The sequence below is a fragment of the Miscanthus floridulus genome, chromosome 1, assembly GCF_019320115.1.
Source record: "Miscanthus floridulus cultivar M001 chromosome 1, ASM1932011v1, whole genome shotgun sequence".
NCBI classification, from domain to species: Eukaryota; Viridiplantae; Streptophyta; class Magnoliopsida; order Poales; family Poaceae; genus Miscanthus; species Miscanthus floridulus.
The window spans coordinates 158,774,484-158,788,494 of NC_089580.1; the positions used below are offsets into that span (position 1 = coordinate 158,774,484).

At 41.1% G+C, this 14,011-nt stretch overlaps 2 protein-coding genes across 13 annotated transcripts; one reads left to right on the forward strand and one right to left on the reverse strand.

Annotated features, from left to right (window-relative positions):
• The first annotated feature begins 1,090 nt into the window (after window positions 1-1,090).
• LOC136545167 (uncharacterized) lies at window positions 1,091-6,429 on the forward strand. Of its 11 annotated transcripts, none has more exons than XM_066537212.1 (10): window positions 1,091-1,316; window positions 1,889-2,371; window positions 2,588-2,650; window positions 3,461-3,523; window positions 3,657-3,719; window positions 4,239-4,301; window positions 4,406-4,465; window positions 4,802-4,939; window positions 5,077-5,190; window positions 5,656-6,429. In XM_066537212.1, the coding sequence occupies exons 2-10, from the start codon at window positions 1,961-1,963 to the stop codon at window positions 6,055-6,057; spliced, it is 1,377 nt and encodes a 458-aa protein (XP_066393309.1). In that variant the 5' UTR covers window positions 1,091-1,316; window positions 1,889-1,960; the 3' UTR covers window positions 6,058-6,429. The 11 variants fall into 11 exon arrangements, with proteins under 11 accessions (XP_066393309.1, XP_066393362.1, XP_066393298.1 ...); XM_066537201.1 differs by having other exon boundaries at window positions 1,092-1,316; window positions 1,940-2,371; XM_066537238.1 differs by having other exon boundaries at window positions 1,092-1,316; window positions 1,940-2,371; window positions 5,116-5,190.
• A 1,333-nt stretch (window positions 6,430-7,762) lies between these two features.
• On the reverse strand, window positions 7,763-13,249 carry LOC136499607 (probable inactive receptor kinase At5g58300). Of its 2 annotated transcripts, none has more exons than XM_066495207.1 (3): window positions 13,058-13,249; window positions 9,208-10,561; window positions 7,763-8,644 (listed from the first exon to the last, which is right to left on the reverse strand). In XM_066495207.1, exons 2-3 carry the CDS (start codon window positions 10,481-10,483, stop codon window positions 8,010-8,012), a joined length of 1,911 nt encoding a protein of 636 aa, XP_066351304.1. In that variant the 5' UTR covers window positions 10,484-10,561; window positions 13,058-13,249; the 3' UTR covers window positions 7,763-8,009. The 2 variants fall into 2 exon arrangements, with proteins under 2 accessions (XP_066351304.1, XP_066351307.1); XM_066495210.1 differs by lacking the exon at window positions 13,058-13,249 and adding an exon at window positions 10,766-11,316.
• Between the last annotated feature and the right edge of the window lie 762 nt (window positions 13,250-14,011).

Below are 14,011 nucleotides of genomic sequence, written 5' to 3' on the forward strand. Positions count from 1 at the left end.
CACGTTACCTCTCTCAACTTTCGAGAAAGTCCGTTTTTCCTCCCTGAATTATAAAACCAGATAAAACACTTTTCTCAACTTTTAAAACCGTTCATATTACCTCCCTGACCCTGTTATAAGTAATTTTGAAGGCGGTTTTGTCTTTTTCTTTTTTATTTATTTCGGCTGAATCTTTGAAAAATTATAGTAAATCACAGAAAAATCATAAAATGGAAAATCCAATTTTGTTGGACTCCATATGAGTAGATCTATACAGTGAATATATAATATGGTATGCTTTAGTACAAAGTTTTCGTTGTGGCTTCAGATCTATGCTTTTATGTAATTAATTGGAATAATTCATAGCTGCAGTTTCTATGGTCCAATTATGATATTTTTTATGGTGAGATAATTATTGTATGATTGAACTATAGTAAAAAATTCATACTCATTGGATCATGTATAGCTTAGTTATAGATTTATTTATATTTAACAAGCATAAACTTAAATAAAATATATAACTAAATTATACATGATCCAATGAGTATGAAATTTTTACTACAGTTTAAACATATAATAATTAGACCACCATAAAAATTTCACCATAATTGGACCATAGAAACTGCAACTATGAATTATTCCATTTAATTATAGAAAAACATAGATCTAAAGCTACAGCAAAAACTTTATACTAAAGCATACCATATTATATATTCATTTTGTAGATCTACTCATGTGGAGTCCAACAAATTTGGATTTTTCATTTTATGATTTTTCTGTGATTTACTATGATTTTTAAAGATTCAGCCGAAATAAATAAAAAAGAAAAAGACAAAACTGCCTTCAAAACCGTTATAACCGGGCTAGGGAGTTAGTATGAACGGTTTTAAAAGTTGAGGAGGTGTTTTGCCCGGTTTTGGAGTTATGGGAGAAAAAACGGATTTTCGTGAAAGTTGAGGAGGTAATGCGGACTTTTTTTTCATGTAAAAATAACCATAATGGGCCTAAGGCTAAAGGAGGAGCTGCAGAGCCTAGCAGCCCAGTTTGGCCTGTGAAAGAACAGAGCGAGGCCCATTACAAGAATCACGAGCGCAGGCGCAGCGACACGCCACCGGGCGTTGCGCTTCCGCCAACCCGTCCTCGTCCTGCACACTCCTCACACCGACGCAGATCCCCACCAATTAATCAATCAAACAGGCGCACGCTTCCCCCCCTGAAAATCAACCCTCCCAGCTAATTTTAATCCCCCTGGTACTCCACTCGCCAGCCCCAGATCCCCACCCTCCGCCGATTGGAGCCAGGCAGAAGCGGCGGCGACTGCGGCGGCCATTTCTAGGGTTAGTTCTCTTGCTCCACAGGCATTTTCCAATACTTGGCAGCGAATCTTGTATAGCAATTCAACTCTCATAGCGATTCTGACTTCGATTACTTGTTAACTGTGTTGTCTGCAAAATTATAGTTTTTTCTGTGTGTGGAAATTCGTCGAGTTAGATCCTTAAACGTGGAACGCCGCTGTGTGTCATCTGGTTGTGACTACGAAGTCGCGTTGTTTACGCATGTTCACGAGCACGGGTGATGGGGAAAGGAGAATCTTCGTTGAAATTACTTATAATTTAAAGGTGTTTCGTGGTGTGTTAGGATTCTTGGTTTCGTTTGCAGGGTTTTTCTGGGATAGCTGAATAAGAGAGTTTGCTGTTGCTTTTATTTACCCTTCCGGCATTCATTATAGAGAGGTGTTGTAGTTTACTGCAAGTGGGAGATTTGTATGATTTATGATCTCATGAAGTTTGAAGTCGTGTGAATAAGCTAGCTGTGTTTTTTTTTCAATCACCACGTGCACTCGAAACATTGGACCTGCATTTAACATATTTAATTTTGCTGATCAAACACTCCGTTAATCAAAATGTAGCTGGAAATATATTCTTTTATCTGTATTCATCAATACATGGATTTGTTGAAGGGCTGAGCTGTGCAAAGAGAGATGGATTCCAAAAAGAAGAGGAACAAGAAGAAGAAGGGAAACCAAGGGAAGAATGCCGCTGATGTCACATCCAATGCTGGGGAAGCTGCTCCCCAGCACCACAATCACGAGTCAGCCCCAACAGATCATCATAAAGGTTATGATGCAGATGATGCCATGTCCAGTGTTGGAGAGGGAGTTCCTCAGTACAAGAATCACCAGCCAAATCTACAGGCAGATCATAATGGCACAAATGCTTATGAGACTACATCCTCCATTGGAGAGGGTATTGCTTGCTATCAGAACAATGAACCTATGATGACACAGGAGAATCACAAGGCCAGCAATGCAGTCCCTGCAGATCAGAGGAGTGTTGGACTGTCAGAGTCTAGTGTGGAGCTTGACATGCACAGACTTTTTGAAGCAAAACTCGTGAGTGGTTTGTTGGTTTGTGAAATTGCAAATGCGCCATCTCTTTTCATTTTCTTAGAATGCTTGTGAATTTTATCAGCACTTGAATTGATAATATATAGTACCTTCACAGTATTATTAGTTCAATAGTTGTATATTTATGTTGATCATGTGACTTTATTTTTGTTCCACACTTCTCTAAATGAGTCAATCAGACAATAAAGTATTGCAATGCAGGATAAATTACATGAGACAATAAAGCAGTTGGAGAATGAAAAGAGTTTATGGCTTCAAAAAGTGGTATGCATATATGGGCATGATTAAAAAACTGTTTTTGCTTATCTTTTCTTTTTCTGAAGCTTTTATTTGTTATTACAAATGTATTCACCATTCTACGTTTGCATCAACTTTCTCAATTACAACTGCCAATAATCAGTCTACCTGCTCTCATAGCAGCAATGGAAAAGATCTATCTTAAGCATATTTGAATCTACCATTTTCCAATTTACAAAATTCTACTGTGATGTAGGCCCTATAAATCCAGATATATAAAACATTTTTAGACTTACTCATGAACTTTTCCCTAAGTATAAATCATTCTACAACTTTGAGGTATATGGGTCTAGTTTCTTCAATTTTAGGGAGGACCATGTAGCAAAAAAAAAAGGGGAGGGCACCAATGTGATTTTCTCTTGCTCTTTAGGCCCTGTTTGGAACGTGGGGAAAAATTTCCTATTCCTCCCTGTTTGCTGTAAAATTGAACTGGCTCTTAATTTGTGTTTCCATTGCTCGAGTAACTTATATCTAGTATTGAAGGGAGGTGCTATGTCAATAAAACTATGGAATGTATTCAACTACCCTCCCCCCCTCCCCCCCTCCCCCCCCCCCTCTCAGTCATGCACCGTGTTTTGTATACAGGATATGACACATCACGCATGCATATCAAAGTAGTTTCTAACATGCCTTTACCATATTTTATTTATGTTTTTATGCCATATGTCTATGTGCTTACTACTTTGGTTTGATGAGTTCCGAGCCCATGCACATTCGTGTGCTAGAACCATCACATAAGAAATATTGTTTCATTCCCTCATTATCCTTCTCCTGCAGAGCACCATGGAGGGTGAACTTGAAAAGTTGCATAGCAAAGTGGGTTGTCATGCTCAAAATGAGGTATACTTTGTGTGCTGGACGCGAACTATCCTGTGATTTTATCAATTGCATTTTCTTCCTTTTGACAAGGTTGCTGGCAAGATGAATGACTCGAAATTTGTCCGTCTAAAATTTTCGTCATTCTTATCTGCAGGTCCTTTTGGAGGGAAAAGTGAATAGTCTACAGAGTGGTTATGATGTACTGATTAAGAAGGAGGTATTTAATGTTTCTTCAGCTGATTTCAATACTTGAGTGGACATATTTGTCAGTGTGTCAATCTTGCCTGATTCCAGTGACTGGGATTCTGGGGTATAGTTGTACATAGGGCATCTAGGGCCATGGCCCTTGGTGCAAGTATAAAATTCCTACAAAGACCTCAGTTATAGGTAGATCGATAATTGTACTCACTACATATTATGCACTGAAAAGGAGTTAAAGACAATGTAGAACCTTCTGTTCTCCTGATGATATTACAACAACAACAACAACAACAACAACAACAAAGCCTTTTAACCCCAAGCCAGTTGGGGTAGGCTATTCTCCTGATGATATTGGAACCCCAAATTGACGAGATAATTTTTTAAGCTGGCGCCATCAACTATTCAACTCAGATACCATATTAAAGGCTAGTGTATTAGCTCTTGTTGGGAGTTTTTTTTTTCTCAAACACAAACACAGCTCTTGTAGGGAGTTACATGCTCTTGTTATATGTCTGTATTCCCTGATTCCATGTAGGAAGTTTTGGATAACAAAGTCAGGCACATAGACAACATCAATGACACCTTAACTCATCAAGAGGTAACATATGGATTACTAGTTTTTTGCTTGAGATTCTGCACTTGTTTGAAGGCTAATGTTTTTTTCTTTCTTTCTTTGGCTGATGTATAACTGATCTTTTTTAGGCTTTGCTTAAAGAAAGATTAAGTGGGCTGGAGGAAACAAATAAAGCCCTGCTGGTACAGGTACAAGTTTTCTTTAAAACTGTTTCATTTTGTATTTGTATAGAGTTGGTTGTGCACTTCTGGCCAGTGGCTACCTAGTTGAGGAAAAAAAAACCAGTGAACTACTGAATATGGGTACCATTTGCTTTGGTGTATCAAGTAATCTGAATTTCTGTTTAAATTTAAATATTTCAACATGCTGCGTCATGTACACTTAAAGTTCTCTTGTTCTCATGGTTTATTTGCCAGAATGTGAACATGTCAAATTTGGCACTTTGACCATTTGAATGTCATTTGTAGTAGACATAATGTTAGTTCTGTCCTCTGATATTACCATTTAATAACAAAGCCTGGCAGGTGAAGGTGTTGGAGGAAGCTTCAAACAATACTTTTGAGGAAAATCAGATGTTGGTAAAAAAAATAGATGAACTTGATTCAAGACTACAAGCACTTGAAGCAAAGTGTGCTCCTAGTGAAGCCTCAATGGTTGAAAAGGTAAAAGGTTATGCACTGTATTTTAGTGGCAATTCTGAATTGTTCCATTATGGCTGCATGTTTGACTTTTTGATTCTTGCTATCTGCTACCTAATATATCTATTCGTACACAAGTGATCTTAGTGTTTATATTCTAGAATGTAACAAAAATTGTAATGCAGTTCCCTGATGATAAGGTGATGGATCAGGTGGATTTTGCCAATTCACCACTTCAGGAACAGACAATTGGTTTTTCCGAGGTGATAAGCAAAGTAAATGATTTTTTAGGTTAAATTATTTTAGTGTTTCTTTCCTTTCACAGTTTTACTATACATATATCGCCCTGTCATCAAGTGTTTATTGTACCAAATTACTTCTTACTCCCATGGGCATGGGAGGAGAGTCATTCCTAGCAAAATGTGGGTTGACATATATAAAGAAGAAACACAAGGGTTAGGCACAGAGGAAGTAATCTTATGATAGCATGAATTAAGGGAGTATGATTTATTTATAATAGATTATATTTACTCTTGTTCGATCAGAAGTAAAATGTTCATCTCATGTTTGTATGCCAACTTGACATAATATCAAGCATGTATATTGTAGTTAGTTCTTAAGCATATGTTTTCTTTACGATGGATTAGGATCTAATCATTCGCATCTCTGTTCAGAACTTATTTACTCGTATATTATGCAAGTAATAACTGTTTGCACAAAACAATTGTTTCTTCCTACAGGGTAACAAACTGATTGCTGAGAGAGGTTTGAGCAGTTCAGTGAAAATTAATCCTGATAACAGCTATGGTCAAATCTACGATATTCCTAGCAATGCCTATGCTAGTAATTATCCAGAGGAAACGTCAATACAGCTTCCAGAAATAGGCACCAGCAATAGCATTGTTCAAGGTCATGTTGATGTCAATGAGCATCGATTTGATGGACCAAGAACAAGTGAAGAAATCGTTCCACTTCCATTGGATGATATACAGATTCATGAGGATTACCCACAGCAACCGGGAGCAGCCGATGAGACAGATGAGGTTCCATTTTCCGACGCCCCAATCATTGGTGCTCCATTCAGATTGATCTCATTTGTTGCTAGGTATGTCAGTGGTGCTGATTTGGTTAACCAAAAATAACTGTCTGCATATCAAGAATTCAGGATCTGTATGTCAGGAGTTTCTTTTTGATTCTGCTGATAATTCCGTCAGTATATTAAGATAAGATGGGTGGATTGGATTCAGCATAGATGTGGAGGCTCTATTCGTTCGTGGTAGTGCTCACGTCACTGCCAATTCTTCTCCTTCCCCTGTACTTTTCAGGCGCAGGAGAAATTCTTGTTCCTTGGCTTATACAAGAGGCTATGTACCATGTGCCTCTTATACGGGTCTAACCATGCGAAAGTTGTTCTGGTCAGAAATTCCATTAACGACTGAATTTTGGTGTGTGACAGGAGTTGGTAAATGCATTGGCAATATAAACCTGTGACAGATAGCTACTTGCTTGATTTATTGCATCTTCTTGTTAATCTTAATCTTATTTTCTGTGTGGCGCAATGATACTCCTTTTTAGGTTGCTTCTTTATTTTTGGCGACATAAAACAAAGTGGTCTTTTAAACAAAATTTTATCTCTGGACTATCGAAGCGGTTTTCATGGCAAAACTTTCTCTGTGGGCTCAATTTTTCACACATAAACTATGAAAGTGGTCGATTCAGACCTTAGAATTTTCTTTTGGGCTCAACCTTATCCTTCGTCCTACATGGCTTGCCACAATATATTGTGTTTCATCAGCTCTAGTACCACTTGCGACTGGAGATAAACGGTTTTCTTTCGGTCTCAACCTTATCCCTGGCCCTACGTGGCGCTACAGAATCGTGTTTCGTCAGCTCTAGTACCACTCCCAACTGGAGATAGTCATCGTTAGGTTTTGTAGTCAGGAGGATATAACACCAATGGCTATGATGGCCGTCACTACTGTTGTTGTAATCCCCCAAAGTTGGCTCATGGGCTTCGATGCGCTGCTGCACGTCTAGGCAATGGGGGGAGAGTCTAGGCAAAGTCTATCTCATCCCAGACATTGTTGCAGCCACCGTAGTGATCAACGCTCTATAGTGAGATCGAGCGGAACCAGCGTGGGATCTGAACGCTAAAGCAAATCTTGGAGGTGCGGCACCTCAAAGGCCTCTTCAACCACAACACTCCATTGACTGCATTCGTTCGCCACCCATCGTCGTCATACATCTGTCCCATCGTGTGCAACCGTAGGTCACTGCTGCTTTTAGTGTAGTTGACATCTGTGGGTGGACATCAATCGTTTACCACATACGGTCACTGGACCAAGCTTATTCACCTGCGCATATCCTCGCCTCCCAGTTCGACAGTTCGACACGGCCCGTCCTCTCAACGGCGACCGGTCACCTCTACTCATGGTAGTGCTGGAGCTGACAAGGCATAACAAAGTGATGTGCCAAGTGCCATATAGGATGAGGAGCAAGAATGAACTAAAAAAAAGGACTGAAACAGACACTTCGGTAGTTCAGGTGTGGAAATTAAGCCCACAAGAAAAAATTGAGGATTGAAATGATCATTTTGATAGTTAAGAGTTGAAATTGAACCCAAAAGTAAACTGTAAGAACTGAAGCATCCATTTTTGTAATTAAGGGCAAAATCAATAGTTGAGAGACGCGGCCCTATTCTGCAGCACTCCTTCAGCGGTACTTTTCAGCGAACGAACAGTATTTTCCTCTCACAACAAATCAGCATAAGCCAAATTTCAGCGAAACGAACAGGGCAGACAATGTTTCTTGAAACAAATCAGCATAAGCCAAATAGCGAAACAAATCAGCATAAGACAAATAGCTATTCCACCGTTGTTTCTTGAAACATTCCATTGAACCAAAGTTACGGTAGCATGGTAGGATGAGTAGGCAGACAATGTGTGCACCCGGAATAACGCTACAGCTGTATATAACAATACACGCTGTATGGTCCCAGTGCAAAAGCCTCGGCACCACATACAGGACATCATCAATGTCATGGATACACGAATTCCGAATCAGAATCACAGATTAGATTGAAAAATCTAACAAGTCAGGCTGACCGAGGACTGGATTCCGTGGGATTGCCAATGGAGGTAGTGCGGCTCTCGGAAGCAGGCTGCCGGAGCTCCTCCATCATCCTGATCACCTCTGCCATTGTCGGACGTCGGTCTGGAGACCACGACGTGCATGCCATGGCGATATGGAGCATCTGGACCAGCTCATCTTCTATGTTAGGATGCTTCATCAGCTGGACATCAAACACTTCAGCGGTCCACTCCTCGCGGACCACTGAATGCACCCATCTTGGTAGATCAATGGCGACATCATCCTGACCCTGTGACTGAAGGGGGGCTTTGCCTGTCAGCATCTCCATGAGGAGAACACCAAAGCTGTACACGTCAGACTTGTGAGTGAACTTCCTTGATTCAAAGGTCTCTTGAGCCCGGTAACCAGTGCCAACTCGGGAAGTGTTGATTGGAAGGCTCATCAAAGAGCTCAGCCCATAGTCTGAGACATAAGGGTTGTGGTCTTGATCGAGCAGGACATTGGTTGACTTGATATTGCCATGTGCGAGCTTGGAGCCACCTTCTGAATGAATGTGTTCTATACTGCGTGCTGTTCCAAGTATAATCTTCATCTTGGTGTTCCAATCTAATGGGGTCTTCTCACACACGCCCTTAATACCTGTTTGTGATTACTTGGTGAGAAATACTATTAATAATGGACTACATAAATATTGCTGTGCGATATATTGGTGAAGCAGAAGTGGATGATGCAACAATACAAGGAGTCCTATTACTCAATAGATGAAACCTCTGAGAATAAATCCAACAGAAAAGAAAAACAAGTATACATAGGCAAAAGGCAATTGTGTAACTATGCAGGTAAATTAACAGTCACCCAAATCGTGTTTATACACTTGCTACTTGACAAGGATGCCATTCTTTTGACATGTAACTTTGGCCTTGCTTGCAATCGTGGACTTGTTTGGTGATATTTACTCAAAATAAATTGCTGGGCTCACACTCCCTTGAGGGATGAATTATTGACAAGCCAAATTTACCACTACTGTGTAACATTATCAAAGCATACTTTTATGAAAAAATTACTTGTATCATTACCATATATCCAAACTATATATCTAGACACAATGTTAATAAGCAAAATAGTCACCAGGTACATTTTGCACAGTAAAATAGACTTGTAAATAAGTAATGAACATGCAACAGTGAAGGTCAGTAGCATACCATGCAACAGAGCTGAGAAGCTGCCAGTAGCAATATACTCATAAACAACAAGCTTCTCATCCTTCGAGTAGTAGTATGCACGAATAGGTGCGATGTTTGCATGTTTACCTACCCTCCCTATGAGCTCCATCTGCTGCTCAAATTCTTTCTTCCCTGCCACAACATCCTTTAGCCTCTTGACTACCACACTAGTGCCATCCTCAAGTATAGCCTTGTAGGCAGTTCCATAGCTCCCTTTTCCAAGAACTTCAGCAGATGCTCTCAATAAATCCTCCAAGTCGAAGTTGTAACTACATCCCTCCAAGAAAACTAACTTGTTCTTATGCGCCATTTGGACACCACTACTGACATCCTCTTTGCGCTTCTCAATCCTTAAACCATCAGTAACCTTACCGTTGTAACCCACTTCATCTTTCTTCTCCTTCCTCTTTGAAATGCACATAGTGAACATCACAGCAGCTAGCAGAAATATGACAAAGCTCCCAGCGACAGCCGCAATTACCAAGCCATTGCCAGCCTTCTTCTCATGATGTGGCAATTTTGGTGGTGAAGGCGCTTGCGACGGTGTAGGTGAAGATAGAATGGAACATTCAGTTAGAGGCGGCCCACACAATCCAGAGTTCCCTAAGAACGAGCTATTTGAGAAGATTTGGAGAAAGGGAGGAATTGCACCATTCAGTTCGTTGTTGCTCAGATTTAGCCGTCTTAGGCTAGGAAGTTTGAGATCAGGAATTGGCCCGGACAGGGAATTTCCTGCTAAATTCAGGACAGATAATTTGGTAAGATTCTGCAAACCTGATGGGATTTGTCCTGTAAAGGAGTTGTAAGAGAGATCAAGGGTATTAAGGTTTGGGGAGAGAAATGGAGGCAAGTCTCCTGACAGTTCGTTGTGCTGAAGAAATATGGCTTGTAAAGAAGGAAGTGAGGCAACATCGTGTGGAAGGCTTCCACTCAAACGGTTAGACCTCAGGCTTAAAACTTGGAGGAACACAAGCCTGCCAAGAGTATTAGCAGGAATGGTACCAATCAAACCAGCACCTGGCACCCTAAGGGCCAATATACGCGATCGATCCGGTGAGCATATCACACCATGCCACGAGCACAGTGGGATATTTTGACTCCAATTCAGCTTGTTGCCACGGTAGACTGCAGAGGCAAAAGCAAGGAGTGCTTGCTTCTCGGAGGCTATATCTGCCATAGCAAATGGAAGTAGTGGCAACAACAGATGTAAACAGAGAAGTAGAGGGAGAGAGCTTCCATGATTCAGATCACCCATAGCTGATATATCTCTGAATCAAATTGATTAAACGAGCACCAGCATCATCAGTTTAAGACTGAGAAATAATCAAGCTGTCTGCAATGAAATCGAAAAGGTTAGTGCTAGATTTTGAAACTGAAAGTACAACTTAGTAACTCAGTATTTAACTCATCATGATTCTGAAGAAAATATGTGTGTGATGAACCCAGCAGAAAGCACAGTGTGATTTGCTTATGCACAAGCGACGAAGCATGTGTGCCTGTGACTGAGCTATGGAAGCCACAGTGAGGAAGCACTTACCCCACAAGAGGCTCAGGCCATCAAAATACCAAGGTGCTTTCTAAGGGACGATGTCATCTAAGAATTATAAGAAGCTATCTGTTCCAAACTAGTTCAAAATGCTTTTCAATAAAGAAATAAAATAATGTTGGGAAAGTGGTGATACCACGAAATTACTCAGTGTGAACTATAAACTGTGAAGCCTGCTCGATCGCCCTTTTAGAGGGCCCTGACAGTCTAGGAGAGAATCACTTTACCGACACTTCCCATTCACTAAACTTCTAAAGAGATTCTTCTCTCTTACCTCGAAGCAATGTTAAATCATGGGAATAAAAAAAACATAGCTAGTCAACACAAGGGACAAGGATTCAACTTCCAAAGAATGGCTAGAAGTTGCGGTAAGAAAGCAATGAAATTTGAAGGCCCAAAATAGTTGAAATGGTAGGGCCAGCATCTAAAGCCGAAAGGCATCCATGAAAGCATAAAAAGAGGAGACAATGCGAGACAGGGGCTAAAGCACAACCCGTCTTGCCTCAAAGAGAGCATATGACATCATGAATAGCTTTCTTGAATGAAACACCAAATTATGATTAATACAAACATGTTTAAACAAAAAAAAAAGTGATCCCCTAAAAACGAGTAAATCACATCACATGGTTCAAGAATTTCTTGAATGAAACAATAAAGTAAGCCCTGCGACAACATAGTCTAAACTCTAGACCAGAGCATGCTGCTAAGTTAGCCGCAGAAAACAACAAGCCTAAGCTCGCAGGACAAGGATCAAATGATTGCAGTTTTGGACCAATCATTACCGCCAAGTAATAATCAACTCCATTAGCGTGTTGGATAAAGAAAAAAAACTGGCAGCGTAAGCCCATACCCATAGAGGCATAGAGCCTCCCATACACTAGTGCAGCACGAGTAAGGTAGTGGCCACTGTAGAAAAGCTACTTGTTAAGAGAATCCCACTAAAAAAGGTGGAACAAAAGTGGGGCAAACAAAGGCGATTCTGAATTGCTCTTTTGGACAAAAGGAGCCGGAACCTCCAGCCACTAGGGATGGTAGGGCAGTGACAAAGGTAAATTTTTGCAGGAGATTAGCCGGGGTGAAACTGGACATGCAACTACTGGACGTACTGGTTTTCAACTTTGCAGGATTGTTTACTGACTACAAGATCTTGGTTAGTGTCCACTTGTTTAATCTCAACCTAAAAGGATCACATTTTTTTAATTCCAGAGAACAATCAAGTACTGGGCAGTCAGTCCTCCAGAACCCAATGCTAAAGACATGATTTGGAGAGGCTCATGGTTCACGACCTCGCAGCTTTCCACTCCCCGACAAATGATTATTACTGATCAAAACAGTTATCAATCATGCAAATTACTAACCTCGGGCCATGTTTAGTTCCCCTGAATTCCTGAATTTGGTACTATGCAAAAAGAAGATTCCCCATCACATCAAACTTATGGTATATGCATGGAGTACTAAATGTTGACGAAATCAAAAACTAATTGCACAGTTTGGTTGTACTGTGCGAGATGAACGTTTTGAGCCTAATTAATCAACGATGGGACAATTATTACCAAATAAAAACAAAACGCTACAGTACGCTACAGTGTTTCAAGATTCAGGCGGCGCCGAATCCATCCGCAACTAAACGCGGCCTCGGTTTCAATTTTCTTGTCGCTGCTAGAGAGAGTACAATATTTTGCTGGTGACAGGTAAACTGAAACGGTACTAACACTTGTGTGCCTGGCACTGATTATTGGCAACTCATATGCACATGCACCCCAAAAAATATGGGAAAAAAATGCACCATGGAAAACTTCTCTCTGAACCTAGCAACTAGCAAGAAAAAAAAATGTTGGCTTCCAAACAAGTCAGTCGGGTAACCATAACTTCTTGACGCAGTACACAAACAAAACCTACCAAAACTGAGAGCTCACTAATAGTCAGACGGGTACAGGGACCGCACCTAATCAGGCATAAATGCGCTCAGGGCCGAGTTCAGTAACTGAAGCTCTTCAGGTAGTGGAGGAACGCCCGTTCTGATTGCAGTTCAGACCCAGCGATAATAAATCATAAATGCCGCATCCAACCAAAATGCAGAGAAGAGGGGAAACACAGATATGACGAAGAATCAAATAAGCAAAATATCACAATTCGAGAACCCTCTCTCTCTGTCTCTCAACACGCAAGGGGCGTTCATCAAGAACGTCGACCAGGCATAGAAATGATCAAATGAGCACAGGCAAAAAAAGAGAGACGAAAAGAAGGCTTGAATGGCAAGGGGGAGGAAGAGCGGCGCAGTACCTCTACCGCGCGGAGAAGGGACTCCTGAACGATGCGGCGCCGGAGCCGCGGCGGAGGCGGACTCTGTGTGTGGAGAGACTCGCAGTAGATGCGATGCGCTGTGATCAGTAGGGAGTAGGGGCCAGGGAGAGGAGGGGAGCGTTTAAAACGAGGAGTAGAGGTGGAGCCGGAGCCGGGCAACCGGCGCCGCGACTGTTGGGTGCGCCACGCTCTTCTCGCTGCCCATGGCGATGGGCTCCTCTGTCTTTACCGTTTTGCCACCGGCTCTTGCGGGCCCGGCCGGTCAAACTCACCCGCTTTTCACCTTTTGTTTTTGGCCGCGTTTAGTTGACCACCGGATTCGGCGCCGGTTGAATTTGCGCAAGCGTCCATAGCGTTTTATTTTTATTTGGTAATAATTGTCCAATCGTTGACTAATTAGGCTCAAAACGTTCGTCTCGTAAAATACAACCAAACTGTGCAATTAGTTTTTGATTTCGTTAACATTTAGTACTCCATGCATATACCGCAAGTTTGATGTGACAGGGAATCTTCTTTTTGCATAGTGCCAAATTCTGAAATTTGGGATAACTAAACATGGCCTTTGTGTGGCAGAACCTCCTAAGTTATAGGGCCCACATGCACCTGTCACTGTCCGATAACCTTTGACATTTATGCATACGTTTCCAATAACTTAAAAAGACTGTCGGGTGTCCTCGGGGAACCCCGAATCATCCACAATTTCCGAGCAGGATCACGTTACAGAGTCATTGTAGTATTACAACATTTATTCAAATATCAGCACCAGAGTAAAAACAGCGGAAGTCTTACAATAACATAATTTACAAAACAACAGTTTCAAACCTCGCAACTAGGTTCGATGTTTGTTACAAAATGAAATAGTGGAGTGGCATTATAATATAATACAAAACACACAAGGAGATTGCCCTGCCCAAGGGCCACACATTTACTTCT

Bases quoted from the DNA above. Each gene is read 5' to 3' on its own strand.
- LOC136545167 (XM_066537212.1), top strand. From the start codon at position 1,961: ATGGATTCCAAAAAGAAGAGGAACAAGAAGAAGAAGGGAAACCAAGGG. The intron at 3,720-4,238 runs GTATTTAATGTT...GATTCCATGTAG, and splicing joins ATGTACTGATTAAGAAGGAG to GAAGTTTTGGATAACAAAGT. The intron at 4,302-4,405 runs GTAACATATGGA...GATCTTTTTTAG, and splicing joins ACACCTTAACTCATCAAGAG to GCTTTGCTTAAAGAAAGATT.
- LOC136499607 (XM_066495207.1), bottom strand. From the start codon at position 10,483: ATGGGTGATCTGAATCATGGAAGCTCTCTCCCTCTACTTCTCTGTTTA. The intron at 8,645-9,207 runs GTATGCTACTGA...AATCACAAACAG, and splicing joins CTTCTCAGCTCTGTTGCATG to GTATTAAGGGCGTGTGTGAG.